The sequence below is a fragment of the Hesperophylax consimilis genome, chromosome 16, assembly GCF_061612785.1.
Source record: "Hesperophylax consimilis isolate HC1 chromosome 16, BYU_Hcon_1.0, whole genome shotgun sequence".
In the NCBI taxonomy this organism is placed as follows: Eukaryota; Metazoa; Arthropoda; class Insecta; order Trichoptera; family Limnephilidae; genus Hesperophylax; species Hesperophylax consimilis.
This window is the reverse complement of record NC_142851.1, coordinates 35,332,959-35,348,336: the sequence shown is the minus strand read 5'-3', so window position 1 is coordinate 35,348,336 and position 15,378 is coordinate 35,332,959. Positions and strand designations below refer to the sequence as shown.

Sequence of the window (15,378 nt, the reverse complement as noted above, 5' to 3'; positions counted from 1 at the left end):
ATGCCGATATTTCAAAAGTCAATAATCAAAAAGGACCGAAAAGCATGTGACATCACGGTACACATGCGAGGCGGTACAGCAGCACTTCCATTCAATAATTAATTGTATTGAATCGTGTCTGGTGTGAAATTACCCAAGTTCTTTTTGAAAGCCCATAACTTCACCATTTTTGGAGATATCGAAAAACTAACGTTACTTCTTAGCACTTTAATGATTGAACGATGCGCTATGCAGTAGTAAACGAATTCGTGTTGTTTCTCTTGTGAACCATGCCATCGAAATGGTCTGAATTATTGTGGAGGGTGAGGTGGGCGTGCGAATAAATATGTATGTATGGCTCATATACAGAGGGGGAGGGGGTAAGCGTGTGAATGAATTACTGTAAAATTTAGACTCACAGGCAGGCACAGGAGGGCAGTAGTCATTATCGCAGGCCACATCCACCATCTGACAACCCTGGCCCGCGGCGCACGTAACGTCCTGGCAGGGATTGCGGCATTGGCAGAGCGGGCACTGTGTGGCGGCGTTGAAAACGAACCCATAGTCACAGCCCAAGCGGCAGGTCAACTCCAGACACTCGGAGGTCTCTCGTAACCTGCAATTAATACAAGGTCCTTGTTATTGAATCACTTCTTCTTTCGTAAAGTGTGGGAGTCAGAGGGGGACATCTAGAACTGTGAGCCAGGCTAGGGCCTCAGGCATCGCCCTGTGGACCTTTTGAATCCCGCCAGTGAATGTATGTAGAGGGCATAAGTTAACGTGCACCGCATTCACCCCAAGCCGACTCTTTATGGCTACACCTATGCATCATGTAGACACAGCTGCTGTGAGAGCACCTTATCCTATCGATGGAACACTAGAGTTTAACGAGGTGTCAGTGTCATCCCAGGCTGTCTCTCAGCGGGATCGTGTATGAGATGGGCATTTACCAAGTTGGCCAATTGCCACTCAAATTTCCACCTATCTTCTGGAGGTAATCAAAAGAGCCTCTCTCCTATAGAAATGTTTTCCAATCTTCAGGTGCCATGCAAGATGAGAGACGACATCATCATGCATTGGTGTCTTGTTCTGTCACTTAAAGTCAACAATACCAGCCAGATATGGCAGTCTGGCAAGACCGCTTTAATTAATAGTTACTGAAAAATAATTTCTATCGCCCATATGAATGGAATGGTCAGACACAAGTTTAAACTATCGTTGCATATTTTCGCAGAATTTCTAGTTTTGACGTGATAGGTCATAGGCTCGTGATAGGCTGAATAAAATAATTAAAAAAATTATAGTTGTTTCAAGATGTTAATATCATTGCATACTTACAGAGCACAATCCACAGCTGCCTCAGTTCCATTAGCCCTGGTGGAAGGGATTTCAGTACCGAAGCTGTCCACGCACCAGCATGCCCCAGTCAGACACTGCTTGTAGGTGAAAGAACCATTGGTGTGGCACTCTGGCTTGGGAAGTGCCAGTTTCATGCCATCGTCTGTGCCCTCCATCTTATCGTTGAAATCGCGTAGGTACTCGCACACTAAAAATAAAATAGTTTTATTATTTAACTATCTTAAGTCCCGGGCTTTACGCAAAGTTTTTCTAAATCACATATTGATAGTGATTTTCCTTGTATTCAGAACGTTAAGTATGAGAAATTTCACCAAACAGCATCAAAATTCTGCGGGGACGGGGTGGTTTTTCGATATATCATAAAAACAGTCTTGTTTTAAAGGTCAAGTGTGCAAAATTTCTTTTGTACACTTGACCTTTAAAAGTCAAGGTGCAAAGTGGTCAAGTGTGCAAACTCTGAACTAAACTTTAGATTTGTATAAAAAATAAAGCTACGTCGGTGCAGACACTCTTTTCCATTAAATATATTATATAGAAGATAGATAGAAAGATTACGCATCGATGCAAAGAAAAGTACTCAATCGAGAGTTAGAATCTTTAGATGCCCGCAACAGGTGGAAACTGGTAATAAAAGGACAAAATTTTTAGAAATTTGTTGCATCATATCGGAATCTCTTAATAACAATATTTGTAGATATTTTAAAACTTACTTGATGGCGATCTGTCAAAGTCTGAATCGTCATTAATGATCTCTTTGAGTTCTGGTTCTGCGCAAACGGATCCACATCTGGACGTAAGGCAGCACTTGGCGTCTCCATCGCACTCATCATCAGCAACGCAGGAGCGGGTGTCGTTGAGGCCGCAGAGCTGACTGACGCTGAAGGGGCAGAGTCCTGGTTTCATGGAGTAGTCCTCGCCTTCGTCCTCCTCTTCCATCATGTCCTCGGAGGGGCAGCAGACAGCTTGCGCACTATTTGCAACCTGTGTGGAAACAATTGTTGTTGAAAAGTACCACATGGGGCTGACGCACCACCGCCAAATTACGACGTCAGTGATATCGCTAACTAAACTTTGCTGTCAAACAACACAAATCAGCCATAACAACGAGTATCAATAACAATCGTTCCTCGGTGGCACTGACTTGATCACGTGACTCTTTACAAAGCGATTTGTGAGCTTAGGAGTGAAATATTTACTATATATATTTTTTGGTGACCGGATAAATCATCACACATTTAAAAAATTATATAAAGTCATGGAAAGTGATGAACAAAAACTTTACTTACTGGGTTAAGTAGGTTAGGTTAGGTTAAAAAAAATATCGTTTCTAAAGACTTTATATCACTTTTTAAAAGTGTCTTGAATTGTCACTGAGTTTAGTTATCATGGAATCATATTTTTTAAAGGGGCGGCTATACCCATAGCCGCTTCCCAGGTTTTTGCTTACTTAATTTGAGGGCTCAAAGATCTTTTAGGATGTGATTTATAATGACTTACCTGGATGCAACGATGGCTGACAGGACAATCGGATTGATTGTCCTCATCATTGTCAGGGTCGCAATTGATGATCTCTCCGGTGGTGTCGTTGGTCAAGGGAGCGTCATGCATGCAAGGGTTCACGTAAGTTACTTTGGGGCGACCTAGAACAAGAATCTCATTCAATAAATATGTCAATTAAAAAACCTTCATTTTGCTCCCAAAACGCAATGTTATGCCAATAAAGATCGAGCAACGATAGCTGGATGCATACAAATATACCTAATATCTCTAATGCCAACCGGTGCAGACCGCTCAACATGTGGCCAACGAATGCCCGTTCTAGTCATTCCCCGGCGGGATTTATGAGGTTCACAAACCTAGATAGGTTCGCAGACCTAGATGTCCCTCTCTGACCCCCCCAACATACGAAAGAAGAGCTTTCGCATACAATAATGACTTCACAAGGTTTGTATTATGAAGTCACTATTGTATGTAAAAGATTGGTTTAAACACCAATAAAATGGTTTTTAAGGAATACTAGTATAGCACTGACAGCTCAGCGACAGAAGTGTATTATTATTCCCGAAAGAAATGATCATTCGACACAAGAAGAACACAAAAAAACGAACGTTGTGTTCTCTCTCTCTAAAAATGGTGAGAAAAATATGTATATAGGATTAGTGAAAAGATATTCCGCGTGACTTACAGACAGGATAAGTAGGGCAGAAGTCATCCTGGCAAGAGGCCTCCTTGACGGGAATACACTCCTCGGCGGCGGCGCACGGGAAGCCCTGGCACGGATCGTCACACTCGCAACTCGGGCATCCATCGGCGTCCATTTGGAAGCCGTACTCGCAGATAGAGGCGCAAATGTTGCGGTCGCACACCGGCTTGCTAAGCGAGCGCGCCTCTGGGCGGCCTAAAAACCAAACCATAATTTTGTGATGAAGTGCCAACATCGCCACTCTCGTACCGATTAGTTTTCGGAGGCCTAAAATTTCCCACAGGTCCTGAGTCATCTGTGGGGATGCTGTGGGGTGTGGAAATGACTTATGTCGAAGAAGAAAGGACATCTATCCCAAAACCCAGCTTCTGAGTAACGTCTTCTGCGCCATGCAAGAAAATAAATTTGTGTCACACTATTAATTGGCTTGAAGTTATTAAGGTTAAATTTGGATGAATCATGATAGTTCTGAGAATGTCGATAAAACGAGTATCGGTGCACATGCTTACAACATTGTTACCAAATTCCATCCATAGAATGCTGCCTATCACCTGGATGAAGAAATTTCCCAGACTGCTGACGAAGCGATTAAGTTCAACAGAAGACGTTGGAGTTTGGATTAAATTATTCGAGTTCAACGGAAGGTAAACTGGTCGGCGGTAGTGGATGAGGGATTTTTAGTATACAGGCGTAAATTTAGATCATCTAGTTCATTTTTTTACGTGAATACCGTACAGGAGTACCAACTGCTTCCAACCGTCTGGAGCCAGTGAAACTATGGCATTCCCAATTGGGGTAAGTTGTGAGGCGTAGAGTAGGTAGTGGGGAGGGGGATGTTGTAAGGCTGAAGGCTGAATTGAGAGGAAGGAGATGAAAAGACGAGGGAGGGAAGTTAAATGGCTATACTGATCTGGTCACCAAATGCGGCCAGAACCATTTCAAGCAACGTTTTGTTTCTGAATTGTGGTCTCATACCAGGGCGATACTGAAAGTGTCTTCCGCTCTGGGACGTTTCGAAAATATATTAATTTAAATGAAAACTTTGTTTTGAAATAGCACAGATTGATTAATAAAATTTACTTGTGCATGCCAGATTTGGCATGTCTTAACCCTCAAACTGGGAAAAGGCTGAATTTTATTCAGCTGATAATAAAAACCCTCTTAATTTCTCTGCGCTTCAAAAGGGATGACGCGGTAGCCAGACGGCTACGGATGTCAGTATAATTCTTCAACAAATACTGTCCCCTGCAATTCTTTAGGGGACTTTCCATGTTAAATAAATGTTCAGGTTTGCTGTGTACCTTTGTCGGCCTGGAACTTGCTGCAGTCAACGCCCTTGGCTGGTCCCATGGAGCCCTTGGCCTTGAGCCCCTTGGGGTCCACGCACCAGCAGACCAGCCCGTTGCGCGAGCACTGCCGCTGCTGGAACGCCCCGTTCTCCTCGGAACACTGCGGGATGTAGCCGCGGCCCTCGCGCTCGTTCAGAGATAGAGCCTCCGCCAAGGCCTTTTGCTGCAGGCACTCTGCAACAAATTATTCCATAAATTAATAACCTATTAACCATCACGCTGTTTCTCCACAGGGGTAGGCGACGTTCTACTTTCATCCTTCCAATTCCATGCCTCACTGCCATGCATCAGAGTTGGTGCCAGCACTCCATTTTGACACCCATTGGCCATTTTTTGTTAACTGCGTTTGATCCTCCATAAATGGAGTATCCAGCATTTATCCTTCTTTCAATATCTCTATCAGCCTGTGCATCTATCTTCAATTAAATACACTTATAATAATTCGTATTCTTAGACTTCCACGTTATTTTAAGCATTTGGCCAACCTTGTGAGGCTGAAAGAGGGGAGGGGAAAAATTAAAATGAAGATTACTGTTTGGAAGGTACCTTCCAGACGACAGAAAAAAGTATTTTTTCATTGATGTTTGTGAAAGGTAGGTACTTAATGCTGATGGTTTACTTACCAGTAAGGTTATCAGGAAAGACACAGTGTTTCCCGCACTCGTCGCTCTGGCAGCATTTCTGCATGGAAGGGCACTCCAAGTCGTGCGCGCATGGTGTGTCGCATTCTGTAGCGGTGGTGTTGGAGGCCGCGGGGCACATGCCTGGCTTCTGGATCTTAAGCGAGGCGGGACAGCACACCCCGTAGTCGTTTCCTGGAACACACACAATCTGCATGAGCCATCTGTTTCTATAATAGTTATAGCCTCCAACCTCTACCAGAAGTACAGATACTATCCATTTTTATTTCTCTTCCTCTTCTTGACTGGGATTATTTAACCTTATCTTTACACCCTGTCAACGCCAGCTTCTTGACGACTCCACAATCCTCCATATATTTATAATTAGTAGAAATAATTGAAGATCGTCTGCGAAAGGGAGAAAGCGAGAAAACGGATGACTTCAGCAATGTGCCTAGCATGGTGATCGAAAAATTCTCAATGAAATGTAATAAACAGTGCAGATAATAAATTTAAAAAAAGTCCTCAATGAAGATAAAAAATAAAATACGCTACGGATTGACCCTTGGGGAACCCCAAAAAAAACAACAAACTCAACGTTTGGAAAAGTTCGTGTGTGATAAATTGCTTTTCGTTTTACATGTAACTTTTGAATAAACATTCGAAGGGAGAAACTCAAATGAGCATGTTTTGTAAGTAAGATATCGTGATTCACGGTTTTAAAGGCTTTTGAGAAATTTTTATATGAACAGTCTACCAGGGGTTTATCGTTATTTATTTTTGGGGTACCATGCCGTGTTGCGCTTCCTCTTTCATCATACAACAATTAATTACAAAAAGACAAACCTCTCTGGACGAAACATTGGTACAGCGGAGGACACGTTGGCTTTCCAGGGTCAGTTCCGCACAGGAATGGTCGCTGTGTGTCTGAGATCATCAGCGGGTCTCCCACGGGGCACACATTGTCTAGACTTCTGCCTCGCTTACCTTCAACGATGCAACAAAATGTAAGCAAATAATAAATTATTCATTTTTCTATAAATAGTTCTGCTAAAGGTAGGTTATTGCTTTGCGATGAGATAATAATAATATAATGAATAATAAAGTGATGTAAACAACGTTATTTGACTTTAATTCATTTAATAAATAATTGTTTTATTATTATGTAAGTGTCGATGATGAATTTCTTAAACGAGATTACGATATACTGGAAACAATGTAGTCAAATAATTAAATTGCAACAACTTGTTAATTGATGTAAGTTAGTAACATATTTATTATTATTATGATATTTCAATACATCGTCATATATTCATATAAAGGAGAGTGTCTGCGGCGGGCGAATATGATTTTTATACAAATCTTCAGCTTTATTCTGATAAAAATTTGCACACCTGACCTTCAAAATAAGATAAAGGTGACTGTCCAGATGATATTTTGAAAAACCACCCCATCCCCTTTTACAGTCCCTAAAAGAAGTATTTTGTTACTTCTTGATGAAGTTTTGCACACTTGACGTTAGAAAAAGAGGAAAATGACTATCTACATCTGATTTCGAAAAACTTTGCTTAAGCCTGGGCAGCGACGGGGTCTTCAGCGACGCATCTATCTATTTAATACATATATAAAATCCTTGTGTTTTTAGACAAATTTACGGGTTTATTCCGAGATTGATGAAATTTTTGACACCTAACATTCAAAACAAAAGAAAGGTCGCTCGCTGTCTACAAGAGATTTCGTAAAGCATCCATCCCCTTTTGCACCCCTTCAAGTCAACAACACCAGCACCAACATTGATAATACATGATTATGTCTTCATTCTACATTGTAGAACAGCGATTCCAAAAGTATCAAATATCTTCCTATTGGGAAGTGGGGACGTTGCAGATGTGGGCTGTCTTGAAAGGGTGGTAATAGGGCTATATTTTCCACTTAATTGTACAGACTGCAGACATGTGAAACGTAGGTATGATTAAAACTTTATTAATTTTAAACACACTTATATTTTTTACTTAATCGTATGTATACAGTAGAACCTTTCTTTTATTAGGGTAAATATATATATCGGTAATTGATTTGTCTATTTACGATAGATCACTTTTTTGAAGTTGATACATTTCAGAAAATTCATTTAAAAAATAGGACGCTGAGTCAAATATGTGTGGGAAACTTTATTGATTGGATTGTTTGCTGACTCACATGTAGGCACCGGCGGACAGGGCTGCCTGAGGCAGGCCACCTCCTCGAGCTGGCAGGCCAGCTGGCCGGGGCACTTGACGCCCTGGCACGGGTCTCTGCAGCGGCACTGCGGGCAGCCGTCCTCCGCCAGCGTGAAGCCGTGCGGGCACAGCATGCGGCAGGTTGCGGCGGCGCAAGCGGCGGGAGCTGCTCGTAGACATGGACACGAATACATTGACAAATGGACACATGAACACGTGGACATAATTGGCTACAATGGGCAATACAGGGACTAGCGTCTCCTTATACATCGTTTTCCTTCGATCTTCCCCTGGATTGTCTAAAATAATTTTTGATAATTCGATAAAAAAACTTCTAAATTATTGGCTACTGTCTCACAAAGGTGAAAATACGTTTATTTTTTTCTGGTATGAGGCCAATAAGATCGAGGGTATCTACTACCTACAGAAGCGTAGGTAGAAGGTAGGATAGTTTGGATCTTATAATGCAGTCGATTATGTCATGGCTTGGGGTTTGTTAAACTGTTTGCAAATCTTATGACGCAGCCACAACATACGGTCTGAAATAGTTAGTTTGGTAGCAAAGACTGCCCCTTGATGGATTTTACAAATGACATTAAATTATCTTCCCTTATTTTATAATTAATTTTAGTAAGGTTTTTAAATACCTATTTGCCAGAGATATTATACGTTTTCAGCAATTATCACCATCCAAATCACCTTTTCCACGCCTGAAAGATTCGTAATTAAGAGTGATTGAGATTTCCACACCATCACGTAAACAAAGTGTATCAAAGCTAACCTGTGCAGTTGACGAGTCCCCTGGCGGGCGCCTTGGTGCCGGGCAGCTCGAAGCCCGCTTCATCCACGCACCAGCAGCTACCCACGATCTCATTGTCGCACTGGATGGGGTCGAAGTCCCCCTCGCGGGTGCAGCGCGGAACCCGCACCGAGCGGCCCTCCGCGCCCAGCGCGCGCGCTCTCCGCGTGGCGGCCATCTGCAGGTGCTCGCAGCCTGGACGAAAAGGTCATTGTGTTACATTATTATTGGATCTCATTGTCGCACTGGATGGGGTCGAAGTCCCCCTCGCGGGTGCAGCGCGGAACCCGCACCGAGCGGCCCTCCGCGCCCAGCGCGCGCGCTCTCCGCGTGGCGGCCATCTGCAGGTGCTCGCAGCCTGGACGAAAAGGTCATTGTTTTACATTATTATTGGATGGTTTCCTTGGGACCATCATTAAAAAATCAAACCTCTCCGAGTGGACGAAGTGCATCGTAACTTCTTCTGAAGGCTTACGTCGTGAAATTGCAATTGGTCCGAAAGTGTCCTTCGCGTAAGCTAAAGATGCCAGGTTTCCTTCGACAGAACCGGAATCGCAGTTGAGAAAAATGTCGGTATTAAAATTGTCCAGAACATAGGGATGATTCCGGTTCTACTTTAGGATAATAAATTGTCCTTAAACTTAAAATTAACGACTTTTTGCCTTCCTCCGAGAGAACTGGAATCGCAGATCAGGTTAAAGTCGTTACTATTTTTAAGGTCATTGACAATTCCTTATCCTTAAGTAGTATCGGAATCTCCCCCACTAGAATCGCAGTAAAGGCAAAAAATCTTTAATATTTTGGATAAGGAAATATAGAATGTAGAACAGGAATCGCCACTCAGGACTCAGACTTCGACCATAGTGAAGCCTTTTCACAATACGCACCAGCCTAGAATTTGAATCAGTATTCGACCATCGTCAAACCTTTTCACAACACGCACTAGTATAGGATATGATTCAGTATCACAGAGCTGTCCCAACATGAATATGCGTTATAATGAGCCTGGTAGCGAACAAATCACGAATAGCATACCGAAAACACAAAGAATAACTTGGCTTATTACCATTGCATTTGTTTGGTTAAAACGGTATTAAACCAGACTTTTTTACGGTATTAAACACGTTTTTGGTAGTTTGCTTGTCGTGTGAGAACCGCTTCGGCCATAGAAATTATTATCAAACAGTTTGATTTGCTTTGGAGGTCGAAACATCTGTAACGCAACAAGTTAGGCTAGTAGAAATAAAATGGTGAGTGCTGACTTACCTGTGAACAGGGGCTTGGTGCACACCCCTCCGCAGGGGCTCTCGCAGCAGTGCAGGTCCGGGCCGCAGTCCTGGGCGGCCGAGCAGGCGAGAGCCCCGGGGGGGCACACGCCCCATTTCACCAGCGGGGGACAGCGCCCATTCCTGGCTTCTTCTGGAGAAAGATAATTTCATCATCAACAACAGATCATAATGGTTTAAATGTCACCTTTACTGAACTCTCCGAATTATGTGTTTCATCTTCTTCTTAATATATTTTGTACGGTACCTATCTATAGTTATTTCGCCGGGAGCTCCGTTTCAACGTCTCCTTCTGGTACACGAAGGTAACGCAAGGAGTTATCAGCGATATACCAAAATGCACTCAACTGCAATAATTATTCTAAATGTCAAATTTTCTACATTGTTCTTTGTCATTCTTTCTTCATCGTATTTTTTTATTAGCTTCACACAGAAGGCCCCTAGGAAAATAATTTGTCTCTGGACCTACGTCATCTCTGGGGATGCTGTGTTGAGGGTCTACACGGAGAAAAATGATCCTGTTAAAAAGTGATAGCATGTCAATTTCCTTATAACATATTAGCGAGAACACGTGTTCTTTTCCTAATAAATATCATGACGTAATGCGACAATATCAGCATATCAATATCAATATTTGTTTGAACACGTGTTCCGCCGTCCATTCGCTTTTCACTGATACTTTGTTAGGAACTCTGGTCAATTCATTCGTTAAAGCCCTACAGTCCCGTTTTTAACAGGAAAAATAACAATTTGTTCAGATTTGTAATAAATTAACAGTTTTTTATATCAGTAAGTTTATTCCGTATAAAATAATTAAAGGAGAGGAGATTCTGGGAAAGAAAAAGGTATGAGGGGTGGTCAGAGTATCTAGGGAAGGAATGACAGACGTTTGAATTCATCCCTACTGCGGTACAAGGAGTTGTGTCAAAAGAGTCCGGCTGGAGAGGTGAAAGGGTCTCCCTCAAGTGACCTCTCCTAATGTAGCCCATTTCCATTTCCCATTGGCATGATGTTGTATTGTTAATAGACAATTTTTTCCATAAAATAATAAATAAATAATAGTATATGATTAACTCTATAATCACAATATATGTGTAACATGCAATAAGTTATTAAAGTAACAACTGAAATCAAATCATAGTTATAGGACGCGGAAAATGACTGCATACATAATTTTACTGTTATGGTGTTTTGTCGACAAAAAGAAGAAATAACTTATTATAATCATTTCTAGTTTATACTGCTTTGAAAACATCCTTTATCCCCATCATTACTGATTTGAATACAAATTACAAAGGTATGTATTTTTATTCATATTGTGTAAGTATTATTGTGCAACAAAATGTTTATATTGTAAATTATTGGCTTCGATGAGAACTCATGAATGGAATGAATTTTTTATTTTTATTTTAGTTTATTTGGGAAACAAACAATTCGAAATACACATTTTAAATAAAATTAAATGTTACTGGGTTGCTTGTAGTAAAAAATTTAAATGGAGTTTTGGCACCCGGTGACATCTTTAATGTTTTTTTTTCAACGATCGGTAATTGGACAGCTAGGTTTGATGTGAGGGGTTGGGTAGTTATTCGGCTGAGTGACCAGTGATAAGATGTGAAAAATTAAAAAAAAAATCAAATGAGTCACCGGAGGCCAACATTTCAACTATTTTTTAACTCCGAATAATGTCAGGAATAACTGGTTAAAGTAAGCCAAGTACGTCCCTCAACACCCTGTATACTATGAAAAGGTAAAATTAAACTAATACAAACATCATAAAATAATGTTTAAAAAATGATAAAAGATGAACAATATAAAGTAGAGAAAAAAAAACAATGAAAATGAGAAAATAATTTAAAGATGTTACACACAGCATTTGATTTATTTTTTCTAGTATGCATCTAGTAAATTGACTTGAAGATAAGTGGAAATTATCAGCGTCTGAAAAGATGTTATTGTACCCATATTGTGCACTTTCTTCTGAACAATGAATGCTTTGTGTAGTTGGTTTTTAGTACGGGATGAGTTAGTTGATTTGAGTATGAGTTTCATAGTGGACACTCAAAATGAATGTTTTCTGGAAGGTAGTCATTGTCAACAGCGTTGTTGATGATTTTGAATAGGATTTTTGATTTTTGTTGTTTGTTTTTGGGGTGTTATGCCGTGTTGCGCTAACTCCTTCTTTAGCCGACCTGATGATGGACACTGCAACGCTGTCCGAAACTTGGGCTAAAGAAGGAGTTAGCGCAACACGGCATAACACCCCAAAAACAAACAACAAAAATGCTTTTGGCCGTGAGGATTTTTGATGCATAATAATACTCAGCCATTAGACAATAACTTCTAAGGACGGGTTATTTCGGAGAATTTGAACAATTCATCAAATTTCAACGTTCATTTTCAAGTTCTGTGAAAGATTTTTTCAAGTTCTGTTTTTATTTCAGTTTTGTCAAGCAACTAGCCTACAATTATATAATAACAGAATTTGAATAAGTCTTTCACAGAACCCGAAAATGAACGTTGAAATTTGATGAATTGTTCAAATTCTCCGAAACAACCCGTCCTAAGACTAGTATGTTAAAGATTTTTACTTTGTGTTTTGGCGTCCTTTAAAATTTGTTTAGCCAGTAAGCTGTATAATGAATATAAATAATATAATGGAGCATATACACTGGCGAGCCAAACTATGAATTATATGAAAGAAACGAATCTGGAACCAACAACCAAGAGTATTTGGAAAACGCAGCGCAAGACACCTAGCGCAGAACGGTCAGAGGACTCTGGGCTAGGGACAAGTCACAGACGCAGATTAATCTAGGCCAGCATTCGCAAATCACAAGGTTAAACGTTAATTAATAATTAATAAACAAATGGTAAATTTGTATGATTCTCACCATCTGCCGAAACGCCGAGCACCACCAGTAGCGATACCACTAATATGGTTGAAATATGATGTAAGCCCTCCATGATAGCATTTGCCTCATTCAAGTCACCTGTAACAAAAAATAACAGTTTTCAATGTTCGTTCACTTGTGATATTAATTTCTCGTCGAAAAATTTGTTTGTGCACTCCCGGAGTTGAACCCGCAACCTCTGCGACCTGGATTCGTAGTTGAGGATCTTATGAGGAATATATAAGCTAAGAATAGATATGATAAGAATAGAATGTCATATATCACCACGTATATTAATAATAGGCATCAAAATCGCTTAGCAAGCAGAGTCCAGAAATGGTCGATTGGTTATTTTAAATTTATTTTATGAGTAATTTTATAAGAAAAAAAGGAAGTCGAGGGAAACCATTACAAATAATCTTAGGCATGAAAAGGTTAATTAAGAAAATAATTGTTTAGTAGTTTGCGCTTATGTTAAAAAACCGTAATTAACAATTTTACTATAATTACTCTTGCGAAACAGTAGGAAAAGCAAATTAGTTAGAAAAGACAATTTAAGTATTTTTGTGGTATTCATAATGTAAACCAATTCGTCGTAAAGGTTAATCGAAAATAGTGATTTCTCTGACAGCTTCGCTCATGGCCTGATATGTAGGCATAACGACAATAGTGATTTCTCTGACAGCTTCGCTCATGGCCTGATATGTAGGCATAACGACAATAGTGATTTCTCTGACAGCTTCGCTCATGGCCTGATATGTAGGCATAACGACAATAGTGATTTCTCTGACAGCTTCGCTCATGGCCTGATATGTAGGCATAACGACAATAGTGATTTCTCTGACAGCTTCGCTCATGGCCTGATATGTAGGCATACCGAAAATAGATGATATTTAGGCATACCGATTAATTAAACATTATGTATTCATTCAATTAAAATTTTAAAATCACTAGATTTAACATAACGAGTAAATTCAATTTTCCCTGTTTACCTGTCTTTATTTTATTTACCTCTATTATTTTTATTTATTCGACATTATTCCTGTATTATCTTTATTATAATAAAAATATGCAAGTTCAATTATATAAACACGCGCCAGCTAGTGCAGCAAGTTGGGACATATACATCGTTGAATGTCGAGTTTTTCTTTATGAAACAGTTTGTACGGAAAGACGTATGCCATTATTATGTCCGCGATGACATCCGCCCCAAGATGGACTATGCAAGGCTGACCGAAACGTCAGGTCAAGTAGGAGAAAGTGCCACAGTCCAAACATTATAATTGTGTTATGAAGTATGCATTAGGCGCCGGAGCCACTTGTCTAGGTCAGTGGGCCAATCGGCCTGATGAACTGAATCGGAGCAGACCGGCCCACTACGCACTGAATACTGCTCAGTGCGCCACACACCTGCCCTCACCAGCAAGCACCTAGCCAGCAGGAAACCTACTGTAGCCGACCACAGCCTATCCCAAATAGGTTATTGAATACATTATTATTATTAGTAAACACCTTGCCAGTAGCTTTCCACACAAGTACATATTGAAAGGAGGGTCGAATCCCAGTACTGGAAGGAATCGGAGAGGGGACCCTAAATGAGACAATCCAAAGTACTCATAGACGGACTAGACCCTAGACGAACCAGGCAGCTACTCAATACAGTCAGAAACTCACTGTGGTACTGCCACCTCAGGAGACACATGCGGTTGTTAGGAGTGGAAACCACCAATAGATGCAGGAAATGTAAATAGGATGAAGTGACTCCAATTCACATATGATACCAATGTCCCACCCCGATGAGAACTAGGCTTAGATATCAGAGAAGACACATTGTGGAACCAGGTGACAAAGTCAAATATCCAATAACAAATGACCAACCTGGGGAAATTTTTCAAAGGAACAGGTTCACTTTTAGGGGATGAGGTGAAAAGGGGTGCCAATTGCCCCGTGGATGGCCTGAATGCGTGGCCTGAATGCTCACGGGGACTATGGCAAATAGTCTCGGAGCGATTGGACGGCGTTACCAAATAAGAAATGTGGAAAGTGTTTTTTTAATAAGAAATATGAATAAAATAAATGTTTTTCAATGACGATAATTTATGGCTTCCCGGACAGTCCCGATTTCAATTCCCGATCGCGACAATAATCTTTCTTTCCTCTCTTGTACCTATTTTTGTAATGCACCGGCACTCGAATGATTTCATGACAAACATTGTGTTTACTTTTGTATTCTATTTTAGAAGTCTCATCGCATCTCTACACCACGTGATATCCGACTTGTAGTTAATTATAAGTTACCATAGATCTATAATAAATTATGATGTGCAAATACCTTCACGACCTTTAGAAATCGGTACATTTTATTAAAATCGCCGCAGCGGAGAGTCGCGGCAAAGCATTATTATTTATTCAGAAAGTTTTGAATGAAATTCATTTTTTTAAATAATACTTGAGCACATAATTTAAAGATTTATTCAAAACAAACCTGACTTTTTCCAACTTGAGAAAATAACATCAATTATTTAAAAATATTCCGTCCGGTTTTTTTCCTTTTTCTTCCTATTTTTTTCACAAAGTTCAAAATTTGATCTTTTGGATAATCAGATAAGATTTAAGACTTTGATGGTCAGCAATCTTATTTGGGATTTTAACACAATTCTAAAGACGCAT

General features: G+C 40.3%; 1 protein-coding gene across 3 annotated transcripts in view; it reads right to left on the bottom strand.

Annotated features, from left to right (window-relative positions):
* The window catches only part of LOC149417130 (uncharacterized), an 87,086-nt gene that overhangs the window by 21,489 nt on the left and 50,219 nt on the right, over nucleotides 1-15,378 (bottom strand). Inside the window, exons 2-13 of one of the 3 annotated variants that reach the window (XM_089641245.1) lie at nucleotides 12,709-12,807; nucleotides 9,795-9,947; nucleotides 8,511-8,723; nucleotides 7,710-7,895; nucleotides 6,357-6,497; nucleotides 5,514-5,705; nucleotides 4,843-5,064; nucleotides 3,524-3,736; nucleotides 2,836-2,978; nucleotides 2,049-2,319; nucleotides 1,318-1,525; nucleotides 399-595 (exon numbers count right to left, since the gene is read on the bottom strand). In XM_089641245.1, coding sequence (XP_089497371.1) covers nucleotides 399-595; nucleotides 1,318-1,525; nucleotides 2,049-2,319; nucleotides 2,836-2,978; nucleotides 3,524-3,736; nucleotides 4,843-5,064; nucleotides 5,514-5,705; nucleotides 6,357-6,497; nucleotides 7,710-7,895; nucleotides 8,511-8,723; nucleotides 9,795-9,947; nucleotides 12,709-12,781 — 2,212 coding nt within the window. In that variant the 5' untranslated portion in view covers nucleotides 12,782-12,807. Of the gene's footprint in view, nucleotides 1-398; nucleotides 596-1,317; nucleotides 1,526-2,048; nucleotides 2,320-2,835; nucleotides 2,979-3,523; nucleotides 3,737-4,842; nucleotides 5,065-5,513; nucleotides 5,706-6,356; nucleotides 6,498-7,709; nucleotides 7,896-8,510; nucleotides 8,724-9,794; nucleotides 9,948-12,708; nucleotides 12,808-15,378 lie in introns of those variants that run through there. The other 2 variants (XM_089641243.1, XM_089641244.1) reach the window with 2 other exon arrangements.